General features: G+C 51.2%; 1 protein-coding gene across 1 annotated transcript; it reads left to right on the top strand.

The window, feature by feature from the left end:
- Positions 1–392: 392 nt before the first annotated feature.
- On the top strand, positions 393–25608 carry HPS1 (HPS1 biogenesis of lysosomal organelles complex 3 subunit 1). Its single transcript, XM_049645557.1, has 21 exons — positions 393–451; positions 1869–1987; positions 3703–3877; positions 8161–8298; positions 8515–8657; positions 9065–9173; positions 11377–11537; positions 12018–12120; positions 12692–12768; positions 12844–12950; positions 14901–14956; positions 16270–16437; positions 16533–16712; positions 17797–17858; positions 18412–18546; positions 18630–18695; positions 19789–19933; positions 22017–22130; positions 23628–23710; positions 24196–24386; positions 24615–25608. The coding sequence occupies exons 3-20, from the start codon at positions 3716–3718 to the stop codon at positions 24356–24358; spliced, it is 2172 nt and encodes a 723-aa protein (XP_049501514.1). The 5' UTR covers positions 393–451; positions 1869–1987; positions 3703–3715; the 3' UTR covers positions 24359–24386; positions 24615–25608.

Genomic DNA, 25608 nt, shown 5'->3' with positions numbered 1-25608 from the left:
TGGGTTCTGATCCTAACTCAGCCCCTCTGCAAGTTAGTTCTTCTTCTTGGGCCAGGCTTTCGTCCTGTGTGAAACGGGGCTAAAATGCGCCTGTCCCTAATGCCTCGGTGGGGAATCCCTAGAGCTCAAGCCAGCGGAAGGGCAAGCCCAGGGTCCCTGACGGCTGTGGGCGACACCCCCCCAATTCCGCAGGCTTCTGCGCGCTCCTCGACCGCAAGAGGAACGTGGCCGCTGAACAGCAGGCGCCCGGGCCGAGGGAGCCCAGAAGCTAGGCGGAGCGAACTGGCCCACGGGCACAGGCGACGCCGGGCGGGGGCGGGCTCGAAGTCCGGGGAGCCCGCCCTCGAGTCCAGCCCCTCCCCGGGCGGGGGTGTCACGCGGGCGGTCACGTGGTCGCACCCGGAAGCGCTCCGGCGAGCCCGGCGGTCTGGCGGTGAAGGGCGGCTAGCCGGTACGTGGTCCGAGCGCCGCCCTCCCGGTCCCTCCGCGGGCTGCGGGGCTCCCTCCGAGGCCCCCCGCATGGCCCTCCCGGAAGTGGGGGCGGGCCCCACCCTGGCCGCACCGGCCCCGCCCCTCTGGCCTGGGCCCTCTGCTTCTCCTAAGTTTCTGCGGCCACGGAGTTGGGAGGGAACCCCAAGCCGGGCCTTCTTCCCAGGGTAGCTGTGAGCTTCGCGGGGTTTTGGGAGGTGCTGCATGAAGTGTGGAGTGCGGGGCAGACAGGAAGGCTGCCACGTCTCCTGGGCCCTCCAGCCAGGCAGGGGCAAGGAGGGGGGCCCAGACGGAGCGGAGCGGGTTCAGGCGCCGAGGCCTTAGGGGCGGTTTGATGGGGAAGGTGGCGAAAATGGGAGCTGAGGGTTTTCCCCAGGTTGGCCCGACGCCATCTGGGCCTTCAGTGAGTCCTGTGTTGCCTCTTTAGAGCAGGATAGAGAGAACAGGGAAATCATAAAATGACACCAGTAAGGTTCTCTTTCAACAGCTTTTTGGAATAAAAAAGGAGACCCTAATGTCCACTGAAAAGCATTTCCATTTTTTCTGGGAATATGTCATTTAGGCCAGTTATGCCGGTGATGTAGCAAGTCTCACTTACGTTGCAAAAGATGCTGAGCCCCTAAAAACCCTTTTGTGCTTCTTATTTGCTTACAACGTTTGGTTTCCTAATTCGGTTACACCTTTATATTGTTCCTGCCTCTTATCAAAATGTGAATGATTCTGGAACCAGTTTAGTTCACCCTGTTATTTGACAAAGGGAGGCCGGGAAATAAGAATAGTAAATAAGCCCACGTCCATGTAAGAGTTTGCTAAGGGATTCCTGCCTGGTTATTCTGTTTTTTCACTATAACCGTGTAGGGAGGCAGAGCAAGGGTTTCTGTTTCACAGCAGGAGTTTGAGGCTCAGAGAGGGTTAAGTGCCTTGATCAGGCCAAAACTAGAATCCTGTCTCTGGCGCCTTTTTTATTGGTTTATTTCATCCTCCTGGGATATCACTCCCCTTCTGGGACTGCTTCCCTGTGGGCCTGGGATGGCTGTGCTGTGTGTCTAGTGACTCATAGCAAGCCCCTTGGGGCTGCTCAGGGCAGGTTTGCAGATCACACCATGGCTCTGAGTGACCCACGTGAAATGAGAGTGCCTGGAAGGAAATAGTAGGTGGGAATTAATGTTTGTGGGCATCTGCTATGTCCAAAGGACTGTGCTGGCCGGTTCCTGTTCCCCATTGTGGGAGGGCAGGGGTGAGCGGGATACAGGGCACCGGGCACCTCCTAAGCAGACTGCCAAAGGGCCAGAGAGAGACCTTCACCAGCCTGTCCTCCCAGAAATGGGCAGCAGTAGGATGAAAGGCTCTGCTTGCCCTCATGACCTCTCTGTTTTAAGCATTTACAGGACCTGAGATGCTGTGCTGCCGCTCTCCATAAGCTAGTCACCGAGTGTGCCTACTGCAGCCCTTTCTGAACCCCTGGCTGTCTGGAGGCTCTGCTGTGCTCCTTGCCAAGGTAGATGATCCTGCCCGACCTGGCAGGTGGCACCCACCCCAGGGCTGCTTTGGGGCCATGGGAGGTACACAGCATGAGGCGGGCAGTAGACTGAGCTTTCCCTGACTCCGCAGAGCCCTGCCCCAGCTCTTCCTCCTGATGTCACCTTAGCCTATCTTCTCCTTCCTCCCCTGCATCCGGGCCGTCAAGGCCTGTGACTCCCAGCTATACCTCTTGAGTCAGCCCCTTCCTGTCCTGGCCTCCGCCAAGGAGTGGACCTTCGTTACCCCACACTAGGACAGCCGGCCTCCGTCACCTTAACCTCACCCATCCGTGACCAGTGTGTGACTCCCCACACCCTTCCCAGCCTACAGGGGGCTCTCTGCTCCTGGCCACACATTCTGCAGCCCTCCATTGCCCAACACACACACTCCCTTCCCATCAGGCTGGCCCCTTGAGCCCCTGTCTTTGTCCCCCTCACCTGGGTGTCCCAGAACAGTCTCTTCCAGGCCCACCTGCCCTTAGCCAGCAACCTTTACTTCATATTCAGTTGCCCTCCGTGTCTCTGCCTTGTGTTTTGTGGTTCCATGGGAATAGGCTGCACTCTTTCACTGGGGTGGAACCACCTTGAGGCCAGGTGCTCTGAGTCAGAGTTGATAAAGCAGCCGGAGATGTGGGAGGAATTCAGTAAGTGCCGCTAAGCTGGGCGCATAGGGGATCCTGAAGAGTGTGACGGAGTCCCAGACCTCAGGATGCTATGATCCTGTGGAAATTGGACATCCACCCGTGGGGCAGTCAGAGCAGAGTCCCCTAGTCATTGTCACGTCTTAGCACACAGATAGCGTGATCATGCCCGTGTGGCTCACTGAGGCACAGAAGATGTGAAGCCCCTGCCTGGGGTTTTCTCAGTTGTAGGCAGCTGGCCTGAGAGCTCTGGCCTCACCAGGCGTGGTCAGGCTGTCCCAAGGGTTGAGAGGTCAGTGTCTTGCTGTGCCCCAGGAATGAAAGGCATAGTGTGGGAAGCTCTGGGTTAAGAATCTCCCCACTGATGAATAATGAAACACATTTTATATAATCAGGCATTAAAATGTGCCCCACAGAGGGTGTGTGGGGGGTGGGGGTGGGGAAGGTGCTTTGGAAGAGCCAGAGACGCTGGGGGAGGAGGCTGAGAAAGCTGCAGCCAAGCATGTGTGAGAATGCACAGTGGACAAGGTTAGGCAGCCTCTGTTTCTACCCAGAGCACAAGCAGCTTGTTAATAAAATTATGTAATCCTGAATCCACTCCTCATGGGCTTTGAAGCTTGTCTTCTGGAGATGTGTTTGCCTTGGGGATATCTCTGAACTGCCTGAAGGGAGGTGCACTAGCCTCCCTGCATTCTAGGCCAGGGAGCCTAGATACTGCCGTGAGCCATGATACTGCCTGCCTCTTCTATGTCCAGATCAAGAGCTGGGTCCTTCCTTATGCTTGGTGCAGGTAGGCCCATGGTAAGTCTGACACTTTGATGAGAGGCTGGAAAACACAGAAGCAAGAGCCCCAGCCTTAGGCCTGGGTTTAAATCCCAGTGGCTCTGCCACACCAAGCTGTGCTAGGTCCTGCTCTAAAAAATGAGAATAACTAAAGATTCCTACCTCATCAGGTTGCGGTGAGGGTCTGACGAAATAACACCAGGAAGGCCCCTGTAGTTGTGCCGGCTCAGTAGGTATCTGCTGGGATTGTGATCGTTTTCATTACTCAGGCCGAGCTTGTGGATGAAGGGGCCAGGAGGTGACCTTGAGCTTGCTTCTCCCTGTCAGATGAAGTGTGTTTTGGTGGCCACAGAAGGTGCAGAGGTCCTCTTCTACTGGACGGATGAGGAATTTGAAGAGAGTCTGCGGCTGAAGTTTGGGCAGCCGGAGAATGAGGGAGAAGAGGTGAGTGCAGGGCAGGGGGAGGATGGGAGAGAACAGCGCAGAACTACCAGGAGGCGGGTGAACCTGTCCACCCACTCCTGGCCCAGCCTGAGGAACTAACAGGGTGGTGCGTGTGGCCCAGCATCCTAAACACCCAGCTGCTCATCCTCAGAGGTTGGCCTCTTGATGCTCTCGAGTTAGTGACCTCACCCCTACTCCACCAGGGCCCCCTAGGCTACATGAGAACAGGAGGAGGAGGTAGAATTTTAATCACACAACGGAGAAATTTGGTGCCCTCGCCTTCTCTACTTAAAAAGTTTAGCATAAGTTTAACACATTAATTTCTTAAATAACTATACTAAGGTATAATTGGCCTACTATACAAAGTGTACAGTTTGAGATACACACATACATTTGTGATTCTATCAGAATCAATAAAATAAACATACTCACCATCTCAAAAACGTGTGCCCCCTCCCTCACCTCCCCCAACCTGGGCAACCACCAATGTGCTTTCTGTCACAGTAGATGAGTTTGTATTTTATAGGCTTTTATATAAATGTATTTTATAGGCATGCGGTATATTCTCAGGGTTGGTTTGCTTTTGGTCTGGCTTCTTTCAGCATAATTTTGAGATTCATCCATGTTGCAGTATCTATCAATAGTTTATTCCTTGTCGTTGCTGAGCGGGAGGTAGTCTGTTGTATCAGCGCACCACAGTTTGTATATCCGTGTACCTGGTGATGGTGACTGTGTCCAGTTTTTGACTCTTAAAAATAAAGCAGCTGTGAACATTCACGTTCAGGTCTTTGTATGGACATCGCCTTTCACTTTTCAGGGGTAAAATACCTAGGGCACAATGGCTAGATCGTGTAGGTATATGTTAACTTTTTAAGAAACTAGCAAACTTTTCCACAGGGGTTGTATCATTGCATAGTCCACTCCTCATGTATGAGAGAGCTCCACTTCCTCCGTATCCTTGCTAACCCTTGGCAATAGTCAGTCTTTTTCATTTTCGCCATTCTACTAGGTATCGATTGAAATCTCATTGTCTGTTAATTTTCATGTCCTAACGATTGATGATTTTGACATCATTTCATGTGTTTATTTGCCATCTGTATCTTCTTAAATTGAAATCGGTCCAAATTTTGCCCATCTGTTTCTTGGGTAGGTTATTTCTTCTTATTCTTAATGAGTTTTGAGAGTGTTACATATTTTGGACGCAAGTCCTGTATTAGGTACAGGTTTTGCAAATATTTTCTTCCACTCTGTGTTGCCTTCGCATCCGCTAACCAGTATTTTGCAAAAAGCACAAGTTTTCATTTGACAACTCCAGCGTATCCATTTTTTTGCTTTCAGGGATCATGTTTTTGGTGTCATATATAAGAAATCTTTGCCCAACCCAAGATCTCAGAGTTTTCCCTGTATTTTCTTCCGGAAGTTTTATCATTTTAGGCTTTATGTTAGGTCTGATGATCCATTTTGAATTTTTGGATATGATGGCAAGTATGGATTAAAGTTTATTTTTTGCATATGAATATCCAGGGCAACACTGAAATATTACAGCTTGGAGATAGTTGTCATTTTCCACTAATAATTTCTACTCTATGTTTTAAAGGGGTAATTTATCTTGGACATTTTTTCCAGGTGAATTTCGTATTAAAAATCTTTGCAGGGGAAGCAGTAGAGAGCGTTCTTGCATTTCTGCAGCAGCACAGACTGGTGGCCTGCCAGCCCCCTCCTCGCTCGGCTGAGCTTAACTACCCGTTGAGCCAGTTCCACCTCAGCGGGTGAATCCACTTCAACATCACCGATATTCTTGTCACAGTCTTTAGGAATAAAGATATCAGAGATCATGACATTTTAGTGGTTTCATTTAAGCTAAAAAGCAAGTCTATTTGTTAGGCTCTTTTATTTTTAGCAGTCAATACATATAGTTTTTTTTAAGAATTTTTATATATTTTAGTTCTTTACTATTTCAGTCAGGTCAATGTACGAAGCAAACCATCAGTAGACCTCTGTATCTCTAGAACCTGCCATAATATTGACATAAAGGCACACAGTATAGAGATGAATGAATAAATAAAATAAAAGAAGCAAATTATCTGCTGGTGTTTATCTTCCTCTTTATCAAAAACCTTGGAAAGGAACAAAATCCTGATTTTTCAGTTCCTAAATGACTAATGTAAAGAAAAAATTGTCTTTAAAGTTTTATTTTTTATGTATACGACACATTTTTTTTCTGATTCTATAAATAATATGAATTAATTGTAGGAAATTTGGAAATACAGAGAAATCGTTTTTAAATGACCCATAATTCTAGCACCAGACCTATTAGCTCTTCTATGTATTTCCTTTGGGTCTTTATCTTTTATATGTAGTTGGGATCATACCACATTTACAGTTTTATTTCCTGTTTTTTTCCATTTGCCATTATATCAAAAGCATTATTCTTTTGTGTTAAATAGTCTCAAAAGCATAAATCTTAATGGAAGCATTATATTCCAGTGTATAAATAAATGTATCATTTATTTAACCATTTTTCCCATCCTGGACATGTATATTGCTTCTAGTTTGCTAAAACTATTGCTGTAGGGAACATTTATGCTTGAATTTGATCCCACATCTTATTATTTCCTTAGGATAATTTCCTATAAATAGAAACGTTGATTCAGAAGCCATTCAAAGATAATGTACCGCTTCATAATTCCAAGTAATAGTAATTCCTTTACACTCTGCCTACGCCAAATATTTTCATCTTCCCCAACCAAAAAAAAAAAAAAAAACTTGCTTTGCTACACCTGCAGAAAAAGCTGCTACTCCAAAAATGAGTTGCTGTACACACAATCTAGATTTTTAAGTGACTTTCTATTAACATAATTTGTTGATGACAGTCCAAGAAAATAGTGGCATGTGAATAATTTAACAACCATTTGCCTATGTGGAGGGATATTCATTCAACAAATATTCATTGAGAACCTACTATGCTCCAGCCTCTGGGGGTAAAGCCATGAACATAGCATGATCCTGCTCTCGTGGAACTTCAGGCCAAAGAGGGAGGGCAGACAGTGAACCCAGTGGCAAATAAACTCATGAGTGCAGGTAATGATAAATGGGCTGAAGAAGTTAAACAGAGAGAGAGGTGGGGAGCAGTGGGGGCAGGGTGGGCTGAGATGGTCAGGAGCCATCTGAGCTGGGGCCTGAGTGATGGGCAGAAACCACTGCGAAATCCTGACTAACAGACTCCCGCAGCAGCTGGACACAGCTCGGTTCCCGAGCGCTGAGGAAGTTGGGAGAAAAGACCCGCCACGGTACTGCGTCTTGGCCCTGTTGTAAATGCTGTACTTTGCCCCTGGCCGGTTGCCTATTTTTCTTTTCAAGACAAGGTCTTACTCCTCTCCTTTCAGATTTCTCAGGCTCAGAGTTGGGACTTGGCTTTCTCCATGATTCAGGTCTCCGGAGATCACTGGAGGGAAGGTCACCTCTTCTTTCTTGTCATTCCAGTATGGAGGGTTTGAGTGGTGACCGTTCTACTGGCTTTATGCCAGTTGTAGTTGCAGATTGTCACCAAATTTGTCCAGTTTCTCTTTGGTTTTGTTTATTTACTTTGTTCCTTCTTTGCAAGGCAGAGAGAATGGTTGAAGGAAGATCTTGTAGAAGTAAAGGTTGGCTTGTGATGGAAATAGGGAAAGTATGGAAGCATAAAAGGGGGCAAATCACTCATATTCTCTCTGCCAGGAGGAATAACTTTGATAGCGTTGCCTTTCTTAATATTTTCTCGATACTTTGTTTTTTCTATGCATTTTAAAATATAGACCATTCACTTTTTTAACATGACATCATAGGAGAGGAATTTTCCATGTCATTGAAACACTCCAGTAGTTTACATAGCTGTATATTCTTCCACCATTAAATGGGCTGTTATCTCTCTGTTTTCCAGGCACTGGGCATTTACACTTTTTACAGTTGTTCGCTGCTGTAAATGATTCCATAGTGAACGTCTATATGCGTGTGTCTTTGCCCCATCCCAGATCACTTTCCTTAGGATATGTTCCCAAACGTAGACCTACTGCCAACAAAAAGCATGGACTTTGGGTTATGTAGAGAACTTCTTAGAGTCATTCAGTTCTCCCATTAAATGCCCCAGACATTCCACTGTGGAGATGTGGCCTAATTCCTTAGTGTTTCCTTCTAGATTCAGAGCCTGAACAGCAGAGGCCTTGCTACAAGGCTTGGGTCTTTTCCGTGCCTTTGTCCCCATGGTCTGGCACTCTGAGCAGTGTGACTTCCTTCCCCTCATGCAGCTTCCCGCCCTGGAGGACCAGCTCAGCACCCTGCTAGCCCCAGTGATCATCTCCTCCATGACCATGCTGGAGAAGCTCTCAGATACATACACCTGCTTCTCAACAGAAAATGGCAACTACCTATATGTCCTTCACCTGGTGAGCGTGTAGCCCTGGGGCCCATGTTCCTCTTCCCTCAGTTCTGTGGGCTGTCCACATGCCTCTCCCTGATCTTGAACTTTAGACTCCTTCATAAGGCAGAAATTGCGCCCTCTCAAAGTCCCCTGGGACCTAAGCCTCCCCTCACTGTCCTCAGGGATCAGGACAGGAAGGGGTCCCCTGGGGCTGGCTGACATCAGCCCCCTCTGCCTGCAGTTTGGAGAATGCCTGTTCATTGCCATCAACGGAGACCACACGGAAGGTGAGGGCGACCTGCGGCAGAAGCTGTGTGTGCTCAAGTACCTGTTCGAAGTGCACTTTGGTCTGGTCACGGTGGATGGCCAGCTCATCCGGAAGGAGTGAGTCCTCGTGGCAGTCCCCTCTAGATCCTTTGCTAAGCACCCTTTCGAGGCTGTGCAGGGTGTGTCTGGCCTCTGTGAAACTGGCCAGTCACACACTCCCCCTGGCTCCTTCCTGGTACCTTCCCGGATCTCTCAGGCTGGCTTCGTGTCATATGTCCGTGTGTGAAGGAAACTGAGAAGTGAAGTGATTTGCTTGGGTGCCCGACTCCTGATTCCGTGCCCATCCCACTCTATGGCCCCGGCCACAGCCTGGACTCGGCCCTTCTGTACCTAGAGGGCCCTCCCACTCATTTGTTCATGTTGCGTGAGCTCGCCTGGCCCTGACTGTCTTCTAGGACTATGCCCCTTTGGTTGAAGGTTGGGACAAGCAGCTTTCTCATGGGTCTTTCCTGCTCTGCCCCCAGGCTGCGGCCCCCAGACCTGGAGCGGCGCATGCAAGTGTGGGAGCATTTCCAGAGCCTGCTGCGGACCTATGGCCGCCTGCGGGAGCAGGAACAGTGCTTCGCCGTGGAGGTGACTACTGGGCATGGGAGTCCTCAGGCCAGAGGAGTGTCAGGTCAGAGGGCTGTGTAGCTTTCAGGCCACGTTTTGACACACACATCTCCGTCATGAGTGAGGTCATAGGCAGACCCTCAACCTCGTGCATTTACAAGGTTGCGCCTTGTTGTGGCCACGTGGTGGGTTGGACACCCTGATGGGGTTTGCTGAAATAAAACAGATCCTAGATACAACAGACTTTTTCATGTCATTCTGAGCTCACAGTAAATTGTGGAAATTTTAAAGGTCCCCTCAACTCTGACCATCCCCTCCCCCCAAAAAAGTTATACTGAGCTGAAACTAGAGTGGAAAGCAGTGATAAATAAGCAGCACTAAAGGCAAGATTGCCTGAGTGTAGATGGTTGTAACACCACCACCAGAAGACAAACTTAGGCCAGCAGCACTGGGGACTGAGCCCAAGACTCCCTGGTCAACCCCGGACCTGAGGAGCTCAAGTGGTCACTGCCGGTAGACTCCCGGGCTCCCCGTAGAGACAAGCACAAATTCTCTCCAGAGTGGCGGTTCTCACACTCCAGTGTTCATCCGAATCATCTAGAGGGTTTGTGAGATAGGGGTTGCTGGGCCTCCCTTTTCTCATTGGGGGGGGGGGGGTTCTAGAATTTGCATTCCTGACAAGTTCACCAGTGACGCCGGTTATGCTGGTCCAGGAACTGCCCTTTGAAAGCCACTGCTTTAGAGGACAGGTTAAGAGCAAACGAATATGAGCTCACAATTAACAGTCAGATGCACAGGGAAATGAGCCACCACGAGTGAGAGGAAAATCAATCACCGGTAGATTTAGATCCCAAGGAGCTTGATATCCTGGAATTATTAGGTACAGAATATAAAATAACTGTGAAATATTTAAAGACATAAAAGCCGGAAGAGAACCCATATAGATATTTTAGAAATGAAAACATAATTATTAAAATAAAAATCTCAAGGGATGGGTTAAATAGTAGATGAGACATAACTAGGAAGAGAATTAGTGAACTGGAAAATAGATCTGAAGGATTCATTTTCACGCCCCGCTTACTCACTCTTCTGATAAATGTATAGTACCCACTGTATTCTAAGAGGTGTGCCAGGCCCTGGGAATAGAGATGAATAAAGACACAGTCCCTGCCCTTGAGAGGAGATGAGCCAGACATACATATCTGAACATCCAACAAAGCATTCTGGTTGTGCCATATTGGGTTTCCTGTCAAAATCCAAGGTGGCACGAAGGATGACATGGTCACCTCTTTCGGAGACATCCAGAAGAGCTTCTTGTAGGAGCTGGCCTAATGCAGTTAAGATAAAATCCAAACTCCTTCCTGAACCTACCAGGCCCTGTGTGATCTGCCTCCATGGATCTCACCCCAGCCTCATCTCGTGCCTCTCTGGCCTTGCTCACTGGGGACTGACCCCCTGGGACTTTTTTCCATTTCAAGAGTGCTTGACATTTAATTCTGTGTAGTAGTCATTAGCTATATTTGGTTATTGAACATTTGAAAGGTAGCTAGTCCAAATTGAGTTCTGCCGTACATGTAGAATACAGACTGGATTTTGATGACTTAGTACAAAAAAAGAGCATCAAATGCCCCATTAATAATGCTTTTATATGTTGAAATGGCACGATAAATTACTAATATTAATTTCACCGGTTTCTTTTTATTTTTTTAATGTAGATTACTAGGAAATATTAAATTATGCATAGGGCTTGCCTTATATATTGGTTGGACGGCACTGTTCCAAACTCTCTCCCCACCTCAGGGCCTTTGCATATGCTCTGTTCTCAGCTTGCAGCATTCTCCCCCTCCACTCTCTCTGATAGGATTTCTTGTTCTTTAGATAGCAATTTAAAGGTCCCTTCTGCAGGGACATTTTCCTTAAATACCCTACCCAAGTAGGTCTCTGCTGTTCATTACCATGTGTTTCCTACACAGCACTTATTAGAATTGGCTTTAATCTTGTCTGGTTCCTTGCATATTATCTGTCTCATCCACTGGAGTCTAGTGACCAGACCATAAACTGCAGGAAGGCAGGGACCGTGCTGGTCTGAGTCTCCCCGTTCCCAAGTGTCTGTCACAGAGCACGCACTCAGCATGGACTGAGCGAATGTACCCACCAGCCAGGACCTGGAGCAGGAGAGAGTGGTCGGTGACGTGGTTTCCTTTCCCTGCTCACCCATGGCCAGGCTGTGGAGCGGCTGATTCACCCTCAGCTCTGTGAGCTGTGCATAGAGGCCCTGGAGCGGCACGTCATCCACGCTGTCAACTCCAGCCCCGAGAGGGCCGGCGAGGAGGCCCTGCATGCCTTCCTGCTCGTGCACTCCAAGCTGCTGGCTTTCTACTCCAGGTGAGCCCTGGTCCCAGCAGGCAGTGACCCAGAGGCCCCCCAGCCCCTCCTCCTTGCCCCTTATTCCTCTACCTGAAAAGCACCACCTCCCCAGCTAAGAAGACCGTCAGGACCCATCTCTTCCATGAAGCCTCCCCAGACTCTTCAGTTTGTGACCCCTCTCAGCTCATTCCCTTCTCCGAATTATGTCTTTCTGGAACACTGTCTCCAAATCTGAATCTTAGAACTTCCTGACATGCTGTTACTGGTCCCTGGTGATTTCTCGTTGGTAGTTTTTCTTCTTTAACACAACCAAGTTTTATTTTTAGAATTAATGAATTGGTTAGTTTTATCTGTGCCTTGCCTTTCTCCAAGAAGGATGCGGTCAGCTGACATGTTCCCAAACTCCTTGAGGTCAGGAACCGCGCTACGACGCCCTGCCCCATGCGCCACTGCCCCGTGCCCCAGGCACATGCTGACAGCTGCCTGTTCTCTCTGCAGCCACAGTGCCAGCTCCCTGCGGCCAGCCGACCTCCTCGCCCTCGTTCTCCTGGTTCAGGACCTCTACCCCAGTGAGAGCACAGTGGAGGATGACGACCCTCAGGTCTTAGGCCAGCTCCCTGGGCAGCTCCAAACCCCCCCCCCTCTGGAGCACGCTGGGCAGGCAGTCTAGGGAGGCTGTAGTTCAGGGTCACAGTACTGGTCCTGGGGTTGGGCTCGACTTCTGCTGCTTTCAGATGTAACAGGAATTCTAGAATGCGGTTTAGTCGGTGAAAAGTGCAGATTTTTGGAGTGCTTGCCGCTCTAAGCCTCGTGTCCCTCATCTGTGCAGTGGGACAGGGTTTGGAGGAGTGAAGGGGACAGTTTGTTTACCTAGAGCCCAGCAGTGCCTGGGGTGTCTGGTAAGTGCTAGCCAGCACCTTCGCCTGTCGCCATCCCCATTATCCTCAGTGGTGGTGGTGTGATTGTCAGTGTGTTGGAATTTCTGTAATTTCTGTAGGTCTGGAGACAGATCAGGCTACCTAGAGTTGAAACCTCTGTGGAAAGTGAGCTCGCCCGTGGCTGCCTTGTTGTGGGGGGACGCAGAGGGTTAGAGGCTGTGCTCTGAGGTGTTGGGCTCCGTGGGGAGGAGCTGGTCAGACACGCTCTAACTAGGTCTTCCTTGACTATGGCAGCCTTGTCCACAGAGGCCCCGGAGCAGCCAGAACATCCCCATGCAGCAGGCCTGCAGCCCTGGTTCTGCAGCAACCGTGTGTGGTGGACCCACCCTGTGGAGGGGAGAGGGGCTGGGGTTGAGCCGCCTGGGGGAGGCTCTCCTGGCTGTCAGCCCAAGACACCCTCTTGCCTCCCCCCCCCCCCCACAGGACACAGACAGCTTCTCCCTCCCTGAGGAGTACTTCACACCAGCTCCTTCCCCTGGAGAACAGAGCTCAGGTGAGGCCCAGGGAGGAGGAGGAGGGGAGGGGGGAGAGGCCCATTGGCATCACCTTGTGAGGGCACAGGGGCAGGTGCAGAGATTCCTAGAGCCTGATGCTTCCTGTGGGTCCTGCTCTGTCCACCAACCCCTGCCCCCCCCCCCCCCCGGCTCTGGCATGAATTCAAGGATGGCCCTTCAAATGAGTCCTAAAGCTTTTTGTGACAAATTGATTTCATTTAAAAATTTATTTACCATAAGGTATATTTTCTGCCTTTATTTTCTTGTAATCAATTAATAAGTAACTAAAATTAATAATCATTTGATTTCAAGTGTAATGACTTAAATTATAAATAGAAACATTTCTGTACTTTGCTTTTTTTTCCAGAGTATTTGGGTGGGTAAACAATAAAAAAAATATATATATTCAAAATGTTGCTAACAAAAAAAAATTGACAACATTGCTTAGAAAAAACAGATAAGCCAAAATCTGTACTGTTACAGTCCCTCTGAATGGGCTCACATTTATCTGTGAATTTCTTTGGGGAAAAGGAAGGATCATATGGTTCATTTCACCTGATAGAAAAAAGCCATGATTTCAGGAGAAGAAACTCCTGAGGGACTGAGTTTTGAACGGAATTTACTGTGTGGTACCCTTAAGCCACCAGTTTTCAACATTGGCTGCACATTAGAATCATGCAGGCAGCTTCAGCCAGACCAGTTAAGCTATATAGTCCACAGACTGGGCCCCAGGTGTGAATACTTCTAGAAATTTCCCCCAAGAAGCCAGTGAGCATCAGAGTGGGAACCAGTACTATGCACAGATTTAAGTTAGAACAGTGGTTCTCAGCCCTGCTGCACAGGGGGCTCACCTAGGGATCTTTAAAAACTGCTGAAGCTGGGCCTGCCTGTGCCAGAGATTCTGACTTAATTGGTCTGGGATGTGGCCTGGGCATCATGACTTTTAAAAGGTCTCATGTGCAGCCACAGTTGAAAACCAGTGGGCTAGATGTTCTTAACTTTAAGTCCTTGGATGGGCTCCAGGGAGCCTGGGACCCCTGAGGTCATGCACCACCTCCTATAGGCTTGCACATTTCTGAGGGTCCTTAGCTACCCTCAGCTCTCTGAGCTCTCCATGAGCCCAGAGCACATTGAGAAACACTGCTTTGGGGTGACCATGGAAGCTCCTTTCTTCTTGCTGCTCCCTTCCCTCATTCATCACAATCCCCCTCCTGGCCTCTTTCTCAGTGGTTAGTTTTTATGCCTCAGAGCTGTAAATAATGCCATTTCAAAGTGCTTGGAAGTCACCGCTTACAAATGGCTTGAGTTGTACTCATTCATTTGTAAATCAGGTGTTTGAAAACATGCAAACAGGCTTCCCTAGAGAAACATGATTATAGATGACCGTTATTTGCAATGAAGTATAAGGGAGAAGGATGTTATTACAAACATGTAATATTTCAGATAGGTAGTGGGTTCAGTAAGTTTCTGTAAGCTAGGCTGGCAAAGGAAATCCAGCTCATTTCCCTACACATAGTAGGTGCTCCGAGTTTGCCAACTGAGTAACTGGGGAAATGTGACTGCCGCCTCCTGGTGAAGAGGCGCTGTGATAGAGACCTGAAGGAGTCTGGAGGGTGGAGTGGAGGAGGGGATTAAGGGGCCCACGTTGGGAGGGGGGTTGCTGAGGAACACACCTGGCACCATTGCCAGGTCCATCCTCAGGAGCTTGGACCCAGCAGCCGGCCCTGGGATGAGCTTTCTCTTCCCCAGGCTACTTTAGCCCTGAGACTGCAGAATTCACCCTGTACTTCCGGTTTGGGTCCCTTGAGCAAGGCCATGCTGCTCTGGCCCATACTAAGTGCTCTTGTCCCTGCCAGGTACTCCGTCCCGTCCTCCCCTCCTGACATGCTGCTGGGCCGTTATTCACATTTTCATGTTATTCATGTTATGTTATTACCTATGTCCTGTAGGCAGCACTGTCTGGCTGGATGGGGGCACCCCACCCACCGATGCTCCCCAGATCCAGGTGAGTTTTTCCTGGGGCAGGGATGGGGGGGTTGGACAGAGCTCATCCCAGAGGCAGGGGCCAGGCAGGTGCTGGGCGAAGGGTGACCTCAGCTCCTGAGAAATTCCACCTTCCTCACACTGGTTGGGAGTGAAAGTCCAGCTTAAGTTTTAATACTTTTTTAAAATTAGATAGTAAATATACTTATTGTAGAAAAATTGGGAAATACAAAAGTATGCAAAAGGAGTAAAAAAGCACTCTGAATCCTCTCCCAGATGTTAAGTACTATTATGATTTTGGGGTGTTTCCCTTCTAATCTTCCCTATGATTTTATATATGTGCAATCATGTATGTATGTGTACTTACACACTGCATATATTTTTTTTTCATTTACCAAATCTGAGTCCTAATGTACTTCATTACACTTTTTTCCTTAAACGTTTTTCCATTTACTTAGCACTGGTTTTTAAGGATTGTTTAAGAGTCCATCATATGCCAGGGTGCCTGGGTGGCTCAGTCGGTTAAGCACCCGACTTCGGCTCAGGTCGTGATCTCACGGTTTGTGAGTTCGAGCCCCGTGTCAGGCTCTGCGCTGACAGTGCGGAGCCTACTTGGGATTCTCTTTCTCCCCCCTCTCTTTCTCTGCCCCTCCCCCATTCTCTCTCTCTCTCTCAAGATAAATAAAAACAAGAAGTCGGCCACGTGCCCGTGCTCCTTATTTAGCAGAGCGGCGACGCAGCTGGTGTGCTGTCTCCAGTTATTTTGCTGTTCTAGCTAGGACTGCTGTGCCATCCTGATAGACAACGGCTTGTGGCATCTCTGCTGATCTCCTCAATTTTCTGCTTTTTCCCTACCAGAGGCTTTCTTACTCATTTAGTAAGGCTGGAGTCCTGCTCATTTAGCCCATCTATGCCTCAATTTTCCTCCGTGGTACTGGCCGACAGATGCTCTGAGGGTGGGTAGGATAACAGCGTTATTTAAATGCTTTTGTCCGAGTGAAGGCTTGGGAGGGAGCTCCCCCCACCCCCATTTTTCCTGCCTTTTCAGTGTCTCTTCTACCACCTTCCCCAGATCCTGTTGCCCATGGCCCCTGCCTGCCCTCCAGACCTGACTCTGGGCAGCAAGGCTCAGAAGAAACAGGGAGACAAATAGTAGCAGCCCTGGAGCTGCTGGGGCCGCTGTGACAGAGCTCGGGGACTTTTAAGAACTGGATTTCTTGGAGCTGATCTATTTATCCCCATGGTTCACAGGGAGCACAGCGAATGGGCAACCATGGGTAGGTATGTGAGGCAGAGGCCAGGCGGCTCCCCCACCGATGGCTCTTTTCTCCACAGATCGCTGAAGACACCCTCCAGACCCTGGTCCCTCACTCCCCGGTCCCTTCCAGCCCCAGAAGGATTTTCCTGGATGCCAGCGTGAAAGAGAGCTATTGCCCTATGGTGCCCCACACCATGTACTGCCTGCCCCTGTGGCCCGGCATCAACATGGTGCTCCTGACCAAGGCATGAGCAACCCCCACCTGCTTCGGCAATGTCCCAGCCTGGGCGCCTTCCCCACAGGCTGCCCCGTTCATCCTGCCCTGTGCTCCTTCCCTTAGTGCCCCAACACCCCCCTAGCCCTGGTCCTGTACCAGCTGCTGGATGGGTTTTCCCTCCTGGAGAAGAAGCTGAAGGAGGGGCAGGAGGCCGGGAGCACCCTGCGGTCCCACCCCCTCATGGGGGACCTGCGCCAGAGGATGGACAAGTTTGTCAAGAGTCGTGGAGGGCAAGAGATTCAGGTGAGACCTGATTCCCAGACATGCCGGCCTCCAGGAGAGGAGGCAGGGCCTTCAGGAGCCTCTAGGCCTTGGCCCTGCCCCACCGTAGGTGTGTAACCCTTGTTTCCCCCAGTACGAAATGATAACAGAAACTTACAGCAGCATTTTCAGAGCATTTTCACATGAGTTTGGCACAACACGAATTGTAATTCCCATGGTATAGAGGAGACGGGAGCTCACCTAGATGATGGTTTGGCCGAGGTTACTCAGCTGGTGGGACCAGAGCCTGGCCTTAGGACTCCGTGAGGGCTGGCCACCTGCCCGTGACACCCCTCCCATTGTATCAGGTCACACAGAAATGCAGGACACAGCCTACCACCCTGGGCGGGGCAGGGGAGGAGGCTTAGAGCCCAGGTCAGAGATGAGGTCTAGCGATGCTAAGTAAGCAGTAGCAACAGCACAGGCTATGCCGGGAGCCTAGAGGAAGTTCAGGAGGGATAGACCACCCAGGGGACACAGCTGGTGGTGCTTGGGTCCGTCTGAGGACCTGAGATGCGCTGTGGCTGCAGTGCACGTGGGTCTGAAATGAGAAGAAGGATCAGAGGAGGCCGAGCAAGTGAGCGGAGCCGAGACCCAGGCAGACCCAGGTACCTCTGAGGAGTCTGCCCAGCATCTCGCCATGCTGCGGGCCATCACAGCACTGGGTTAGAATGCAGAGTCCCCCTTTGAGGAGCTCACCCACCTCAGCACCCCAGCGCCTGCCCTGTGTCCACTCCTCTTTGGTGCACTCACCTGTCACTCTGAGAGTATTACTTTACATGTCTATACCAGCTAGGCAGTGAGCCCAGTGCCTGCCACACAGATACTGCTCTTTAAAGAAGTGCCTGCTGAGTGAATAGAATGGTGTGATAGGGGGTGCAGAGAGCTGGGGGGGACCTGCTGGAGAGCCAGCTTTGACTGTGTGAAGGCAGATGTGCTCTGAGCCTAAATACAGAGCAGTCAGGGAGCGTGGGTCCCTCTCAGAGCTCGACATCGCAAGAGTCTCCCCTGGACCGCACTGTGGGGACATTATCAGGAAGCTGATCTGTCTTCTGTCCTCCTACAGAGCACCTGGCTGGAGTTCAAGAGCAAGGCCTTCTCCAGGAGCGAACCCGGATCGTCCTGGGAGTGAGTGGGGGCCTCTGAGGATGGGGGGGAGTCGTGTGGACAGAGGGACGGTTCCTCCAGGCCAAGAGGCAGAGAATGCTCAGGAAGGTGCTTATGAGGGCTGATGGGGCTTCAGGACAGTGGAGTCCGGTCCTAGACGCTGGAGGGAGGCTGGGAAGCAGAGGAGTTACAGGTGGAGGCGAGAGCCTGGAGAACTTAACGTGGGACAGAGGCTCAGCATCGTGCCCAGCTCCAGCACTGAAGGGCGCACTTCCCTCATTTCTCGATAAAAAAAAAAAAAAAAAAACCATAGAGGCGGGGGGGGGGGGGGGGGGGGGGGGAGATTCTAGAAGCTTCAACCCAAGTACACAGGCACCACATTGGCGGAAAACCGGGGAGCTGCCCTGTCCCTCTGAGGGCAAGGGTGTGCTTCAGCAGCTGTCTGTTGCCCGTCAGGAGCAGGGGCGACTCCTGGGATGAAGGGCGGTCCTAGGTGTGTGTCCTCGGCACACCTGTGGACAGCCCACCCTCCAGGGCCCGTCGTGCTGTCATGCTGTCCTCTCTCCGTGTCCAGGCTGCTTCAGGCGTGTGGGAAGGTGAAGCGGCAGCTTTGCGCCGTCTACCGTCTCAGCTTCCTGACCGCGGCCCCGGGCCGGGGAGGCCCGCATCTGCCCCAGCAGCTGCAGGACCAGGTGCAGACACTCATGCAGTAAGTGTGGGTGTGGCGCCTGGGTCACCAGAGTGGGAGCTGGGGCCCCGCACCATACCCTGCCTCCCCTGCTTCCTCGGCAGAGAAAAGCTGACGGACTGGAAGGACTTTTTGTTGGTGAAGAGCAGGAGGAACATCACCATGGTGTCATATCCTGATGCCTGAGCCCCAAGAAGCCCCTCACGTCTGCCTGTCCCCACCACCTGCCACTCTGAAGGACTGCTGGCTTTCTGGAAGGAGTGTATACGTTCCACCGCCTCAGCTTCTTCAAAGAAAAATGATAGGAGATGTTGTCATGGGTGTCTTGTCCATAGGAACACTCCAAGGCTGAAACTTCACAAACCCCTGCTGTCCCACAGTTGCTTCATAGCTTCAGAGAGCGTTTATGTTAACGTCCAGCCAGCGGAGTGGTAACGGGTGTTGCAGGCGGGCAGGGGTCCTGGGGTCAGGGAGGTTTGAGAGGCCACGTCTTCCTTAGAAGTCACAGTACACAGTGGGACATGAAGGCTCTGAGGAGGCCTGCACCAAATGTGTTTATCCCTGTTTAAAAAACCATCTGCAAGACCTGTTTGACCCTTTTATTCTGGAACACTAGTTTTATCAAATACTAATTTTCCCTGGAACTTTATATAAGGAGTCTTTCCTGTATTAAGGTCTCTAAAGTGTCGGGCCTTCAATCTCCCAAGACTCTTGCCTGTGGTATGCGGGTGAAAGGGATGACAGAGGCCCTCGTTAGCCACCAGCCACCACCCTGCCATGTTGGCTGTTCCCCTCTCCAGTGGGAACCTTCCAGCTTCACAGTTGATGTGTGGAGAGATGAACAAAACCACACCGAGGTGTTTGGGTTGGGTAGTCAGCTAGGCTCATTCATTAGGTAACTCTGCTCTCACACCAGCCTCACCACATGTAAGATTTAAGCTCATCCCTCATGAAAATGATAAAATACAAACAATACCCTATTGCTCTTAGGTCCAGAATTCCCTGTGTTAAGTGTGCTAGTATCAAGGGATCCATTTTATTTGCATCATAGAATTTCTCAGCGCTGGGGAGTTCAGAGGCAAAGAGATCCAGGAAAACAGGGACACCAGGGGTTGACTGACAGGGCAACCTGTGGGGAGAGGAGGGCTTGGCGGGCCTGGTCTCCTGACTCCACTGCTTAGCCTTGCTAGAATCCTAGGTGGAGGACAGAGTAGCACCTTCCCTGGTCCCTGGCTTTATGAGCACCTTAACTCTGACCTCCACCTACCTAGAAGACTTCCCAGGCTTGGTGCATTTCATCTATGTGGACCGCACGACCGGCCAGATGGTGGCCCCTTCCCTCAGCAGTAGTAAAAGGACTTCATCAGAACTGGGCAGGGGACCGCTGGCCGCCTTCATCAGAACCAAGGTAAGCATTGCCCGGCCCGGGTACTCTTCACCCCTGTCGGACAAGATGTGCGGCCTGCCCCCTGCTCAGGAAGGACTGAAGCCCCACCCTTGGGGCTCCCGTGAGGCCCCAAGCACACCCCGCCCCCCTTAACCCGTACCGTACTCTTCTGTCAGCATCTGCCCCCAGCTGCCTGTGGCTTCCTAAGGCTAGCAGCCGGTCTTCGTCACTCTAGGGCCCTGGCACTCGGGGCCACGTGGGCACCTTCCTGGGTGTCTTCTAATATGCTGCATAAGCATATCTGGGCAGTGGGTTCAGAGGGGGAAATGACCAGGACTTAACATTGTGCTTGGCTTAAATAAATTCCAGTAAGTATTTGCTGAATTAACTCACGTGGGAGGACGAGACACAAGGTCAGTCAGTTTGGATACAGGATTTAACAGGAGGTGGTTTGTACTGAAGAACCATTCCCGGGGGGTCCGGTATTCATTCTCCTTAACTGACTGTTTCATAGCAAACTAGTATAGGTATATTTATATACTATATATATAGCATGTAGCATAGTATATAAACATATATTAGAGTTGTCTAAAGAAAGTATATGCCAATGGTTAAAGTAAAGAGGGCAACAGAAGGCCTGTGCCGGCTCTGCCTTTCCCTGGCTGTGGGGCTGAGGTATTACTTAGTCTGAGGTTCTGTGTCCTCATCTGTAAAAGGCTAGTGATACTATTGACGTCCCGGAGTTGCAGAGATTCCAGATGCGTGAGATGCTGCATGTTGACTGTTTAGCACAGTACATGGCACAAATGATACAATTCATTGAGCATTTACTGGTACCATCCTCTTCACCCATCTTTCTGGAAGTTGTTGGAGTTCTCTCGCCGCATTTCTTTTCACTGTTTTTCTGTGCAGCTCGTTGTCCTTGGTTCTAATTGCATATTCTGTGTATGCGGTGTGTTTACCCACATTTTCACTTCACTTTCCATCTGATGCATTTCCTCATGTCATTAATTCTTTATAAACATGATTTTTAACAAGTCCACAGTAGTCCATCATGTGAACGTAACATAATTTCCTTAGCCATTTCCCCAACGTTGAGCATTTAGATTGTTTCCAGGCTTTCGTGGTCGTAAATAATTCTGCAGTGCACACCTTTGTGCGTCCATCTTTGTCCTCATCTCTGATTCTTTTCTCAATATGGATTCCCAGAAATGGAATTATTAAGGCAAATGGGAGGAATGTTTTTAAGGTTATTGATACCTGTTGTCAAATTGCTTTCCTGAAAAATATAGCAAATCCATGTATTCGTTTGCAGATGTAATTAGACATGACATTGTGGTCTGGCTTGCAGTGAATCATGTACACCTTCTGCTAAGCTTTTTGGTGAGAGAGCTCATCAGGCCTTTTGCAGCCCTGGGAAATGGGGGAGCCAGGCTGTCCAGGCTGCCCTCCCGTGGGCAGTTCACAGGCAACGTTAGAAGTCCTTGGATGAGGCAAGAGAATATCGCCCGGGGGATGTAACCCATGTCAGCATCGGGTCACTGTGTTTCTGTCGAACTCCTTGGTGAACCCTAGTTGGGACGTCACCCCTGAAGCAGAGGACATGCCTGACTCAGGGTACTCAGTGTGTTCCAACAGTTCACCAGCACCTTCCTGGCACAGAACCTGTGCCAGAGTTTCGGGCCCTGGAGGGGAGGGGGGGGGGGGGGTGGAATGGGTGGCCACACCTTCATTTCCTGTTCTACTAACAATGCCCTTGGGCGATTTTCAGGGTCTGGTGATCAGTTTACTAACGGCTTCGGTGTAAAGTTACCTCACGTGTTTTTATGTACATTTTATTGTCACAGTGTTTGGAGGGGTAATCTGTCCTAGTCCATCCATCCAATAATTTATTTCTGAGCTCCTGCTCTGACCCAGATCACGCCCTGACACTAAGGAAAAGGGGGAGAAGGAGCAGCCGCTGGCCTACCGAGAGCTCCTTCTCTGAGTGCTTTTCTTCCAGAGGCAAGAGCCTGAGTGAGCCCTAGTCCCACTGTGGGGAGGGGGCTGGCCCCGCAGGCCATGGTGGGCAGGGCAGCTTCGAGCACTTTCCCTGTTTCCCCAGGTCTGGTCTCTGATCCGGCGGGCCCGCAGATACCTGCAGAAGGGCTACACCACGCTGCTCTTCCGAGAGGGGGACTTCTGCTGCTCCTACTTCCTGTGGTTTGAGAACGAGATGGTGGGTGTGGCCAGGCCTGGGGCCGGCCATCCTGAAAGGCTCTTCTCTCTGCTGACTCTGATACTCTTCTTTTGCTCTCTGTTCAGTCCCTCTGTCTCTTCATCAATTCTTGTCCCTAGTGGGACTGACAGGTAAGCACAGCCTTTGGGACCCAGGTCTCAGAGGTCCCACTCTCATGTGCGCCTTGTGACCCCTCCACCAGCCGTCTGAAAAGCTCAGGCCGTCAGGCAAGGCAGCGTCCAGGTAACACGTGGACAAATGGGTGTGTGCCCCTTGAGAAGGGCTGCTCAGGTGTGTTTCCATGCTGACAGCCGCTCTTAACGAAGCATGGCACACTGTCATTCCCAGGGTAAAGGCGGATAAACTGAGGTTCAAAGCAGTGAAGCAACCTGCCCGAGGTGAAGATGACAGTATGGCCTCCTATTCCCGTATTTCTCTCTCTAGACTCACTGTTTCAACAGTGTAAGCACAGGTCATGGGAGCTTGGTGTCTCTCTCTTGCTCTCTCTTCTCTTTCCTGTTTCTCTTTGTTTTGTGTTCCAGCTCTGTAGGGGCCATTCCTTCTGGCCTGAGAGCGATGGCCAGTGCTTTCCGGAATGTAGGGTGCTTACTGGGTCCCTCACCACTCTTCTGGCAACCTCACATCCTCCCATGGGCCATGGTTGGGGGCGAGTATCACTGGCCCCATTTTTCAGATCGAGACACTGATGCCTGGAGATTAAACTCCGTGGCCAGAGCCACCAGGATCATAAATGATGAAGCCAGAGCCCAGACTCAGCTCTCCTGACCTGCAGGCTCCTCTTTGCACTCGGTGCCCAGGATGTGTGTACAACCTTTACCTGGGTTTCTGGGGGGAGACAGGGCTTCGTGTGTGTGGCTGGCATGACAGAGTGACAGACTGAAGCAGAAGTGTGGGGGACAGAGCTGGCTGTGGGGGCTGCCTGCACCTGTGCCGTCTTGGGCAGCCACTTAATACGCCAAGGGCACCTCACCCACACGATGGGCCCCACAGTACCCACGTGGGCATTGGAAGGAACCCCGTGACCAGGAGCGGGACACAAGCTGCCCAGCAGGTCTTAATTGCCTTCTCCTCCTCATCCTACCCTGGAGATTTCTGTCCCTTCCAAAACAGGGAGTTGGGCCTTTTGATAATGTGTTGCCCTTCAAGACCCTGCATGACACCTCCTTGGGTCGCTTTCCTGACAGCCTTCCTGAACCCATGCTGGCCACTGACGCAGGTGCACCCATTGATGGAAGTGAGGGCTACCACACGTGGGCCAGGCAGGACACTCGGAACTTTATATACGTCACCTCCAGTGTTCACTGGGCGGTTACTGTTATTCCTACTGCACAGATGAGAAAATGATGCAAAAAGAGGTCCAAACAGCAAGCACTCACCAAGCAGGGCTGAGCCAGTCTTTGAACATGGTGTCTGACTCGTGCCCATGTTCTTTCCACCGTACCTCCACCTCCCATTCAAGACGTTTCTCCTCCTCAGGGGTACAAACTCCAGATAATAGAAGTGCCCGTCCTCTCGGATGACTCGGCCTCCATCGGCGTGCTGGGAGGAGACTACTACAGGTGACCCCAGTTTACAAGACTGTTGGGAAGAGTGGGTGCCCAGATAAGTGCCACTCCCCCATAGAGGAGCAGCTCCTCCTTCAGGAATGCCCCCCTAGAAGCTCCTTCCTGCCCAGCCCCGTGTTCAGTGAGAGAGGGGTGGGCGCAGAGCACACCCAGGTTTCTGCCCGTCTCCTGGTTCCCACACTCTCGGCAGCATCTGCCGGCATCCACGCTGGGGCCCTAGGGCTTCCCCGCTGGCTCTGCGGCATCCCTTAGCTTGGACACTGCCATCACCAGACCCACACGGGGAACCCCAGGGGGTGGACCGTGCAGCCTGGGGCTGATCCTCCTGTGGTTAGGTCAGCGAGGGGCGGGAAGACCTTGCCAGCCAGGTGCTGGGGCCTCGCGAGGTGGCAGTGCCTGTGCCGTGCTGGGAGAGGCCCCTGGTTCTGGGAGGGCTGCCGCGGCCTCGTACCTGAATCCTGTCCCCCGTCTTCCTCCAGGAAGCTCCTGCGCTACTATAGCAAGGGCCATCCCGCTGAGGCTGTCAAGTGCCACGAGCTGCTGGCCCTCCACCTGTCGGTCATCCCCACAGACGTGCTGGTGCAGCAGGCCGGCGAGCTGGCCCGGCGCCTGTGGGAAACCTCCCGTGTCCCCTTGCTCTAGGCCAGGGCACAGTGCTCCGGCGCAGTCTGTGTGTATCCTGGTCCCCTCATATAGCACTCACCTAGGGATAGCACAGTCCCCAGGGTCTCTTAAACCCCTTACACTAGTCTCCCCTCCAAGTAACAAACCCCCAAATCCTTGTCTCTGGAGGAGGAGGGAGGCCAGAGAGGGTCCCTTGGTCTCCTTAAAACAGTAGTGGCTGCGAGGTTAGAACTGGGACGGCTGCTTTCAGAGCTGCCTCTCCACCTATCCCCAGGAGACAGGAAGTCCCCAGTGCCTGCAGGTGTCTGAAGATGCCTCCTCATGCTGTTGGAGTGGAGAAAGAGCTCCCTCAGGAAGCCATTTCCTTCTCCAGATGAAAGGTGCCGCCCTAGCTGGGCTGCGATTCACGCTGTGCCTCTTCCTCCCTACGACCCTGGGCAGGTTTCCTCCACCGATAGCCCCTACCTCTCAGGGTGGCCGTGAGGGCTGCCGGACACGTGGCAGGTGCTCAATAAATGCTGGTGGTGGTGGTTCAAGCCAAACGTGCCTGGGCTCCTGGGCTGTCCTTGGTGCCCAGCAGTCTGGCCCCTTTGCACCCTGCTCTGTCTCGACTCCTTCCCAGCCCCGGCTCAGAGGTTTGTGTCACTTGGGCATGTGGATCCCAGGTATAGGTTTTTGAAAACGTGCCAGCCGACCCCTGTGTGCCCTGGGTTGAGAACCCCAGCCCCGGGGGGGTGCAGTCCCTTTCCTCTAACCTAGAAGCTCCCACCCCAGGAGACACACAAGAACAAGAGACCACCAGAGCCCTGGGACTGGGGAGCGTCCGCCACAGGGATGAGAGAAGCGCCATGGCAGAAGTAGGCACCCAGGACCCCTGTATGACATGCTGACAGCAGCCAGGCCTTCGGGTCTCTAGTCTTGAGCCGAAATTCATGCAGAGAAGACTGTTCTTTTCTGTTAAGGGAATAGCTGGTGGAGGTGGAGGTATAGGGGGGAGGACAGAGGTACTGAAAGAGCTAGGAGGACATCTCACACTAATGTCCTCAGAAGGTGGCAGTGAGGGACATTGTCAGCTGAGGTGACTGGGACTGCATTCCTTCATGATATCTTGACTTAATGAATGGAGATTTCAAACCTCAAGTGTGTAAGACCCAGAAGAGCACGAAGGGGAAAACTAAGTGTAGAAGCCCACTGCTGTGTAGGGTATCCACTTTTGTCCCCTGATAGTTTTCCTTAATTTTGAGCAGCTACATGATGTGACCCATCTG

Source organism: Panthera uncia, chromosome D2, assembly GCF_023721935.1.
Source record: "Panthera uncia isolate 11264 chromosome D2, Puncia_PCG_1.0, whole genome shotgun sequence".
NCBI lineage: Eukaryota > Metazoa > Chordata > Mammalia > Carnivora > Felidae > Panthera > Panthera uncia.
This window is presented reverse-complemented; position numbering and strand designations above follow the sequence as displayed.

Bases quoted from the DNA above. Each gene is read 5' to 3' on its own strand.
- HPS1 (XM_049645557.1), top strand. From the start codon at position 3,716: ATGAAGGGGCCAGGAGGTGACCTTGAGCTTGCTTCTCCCTGTCAGATG. The intron at 3,878-8,160 runs GTGAGTGCAGGG...CCCCTCATGCAG, and splicing joins CGGAGAATGAGGGAGAAGAG to CTTCCCGCCCTGGAGGACCA. The intron at 19,934-22,016 runs GTAAGCATTGCC...CTGTTTCCCCAG, and splicing joins CCGCCTTCATCAGAACCAAG to GTCTGGTCTCTGATCCGGCG.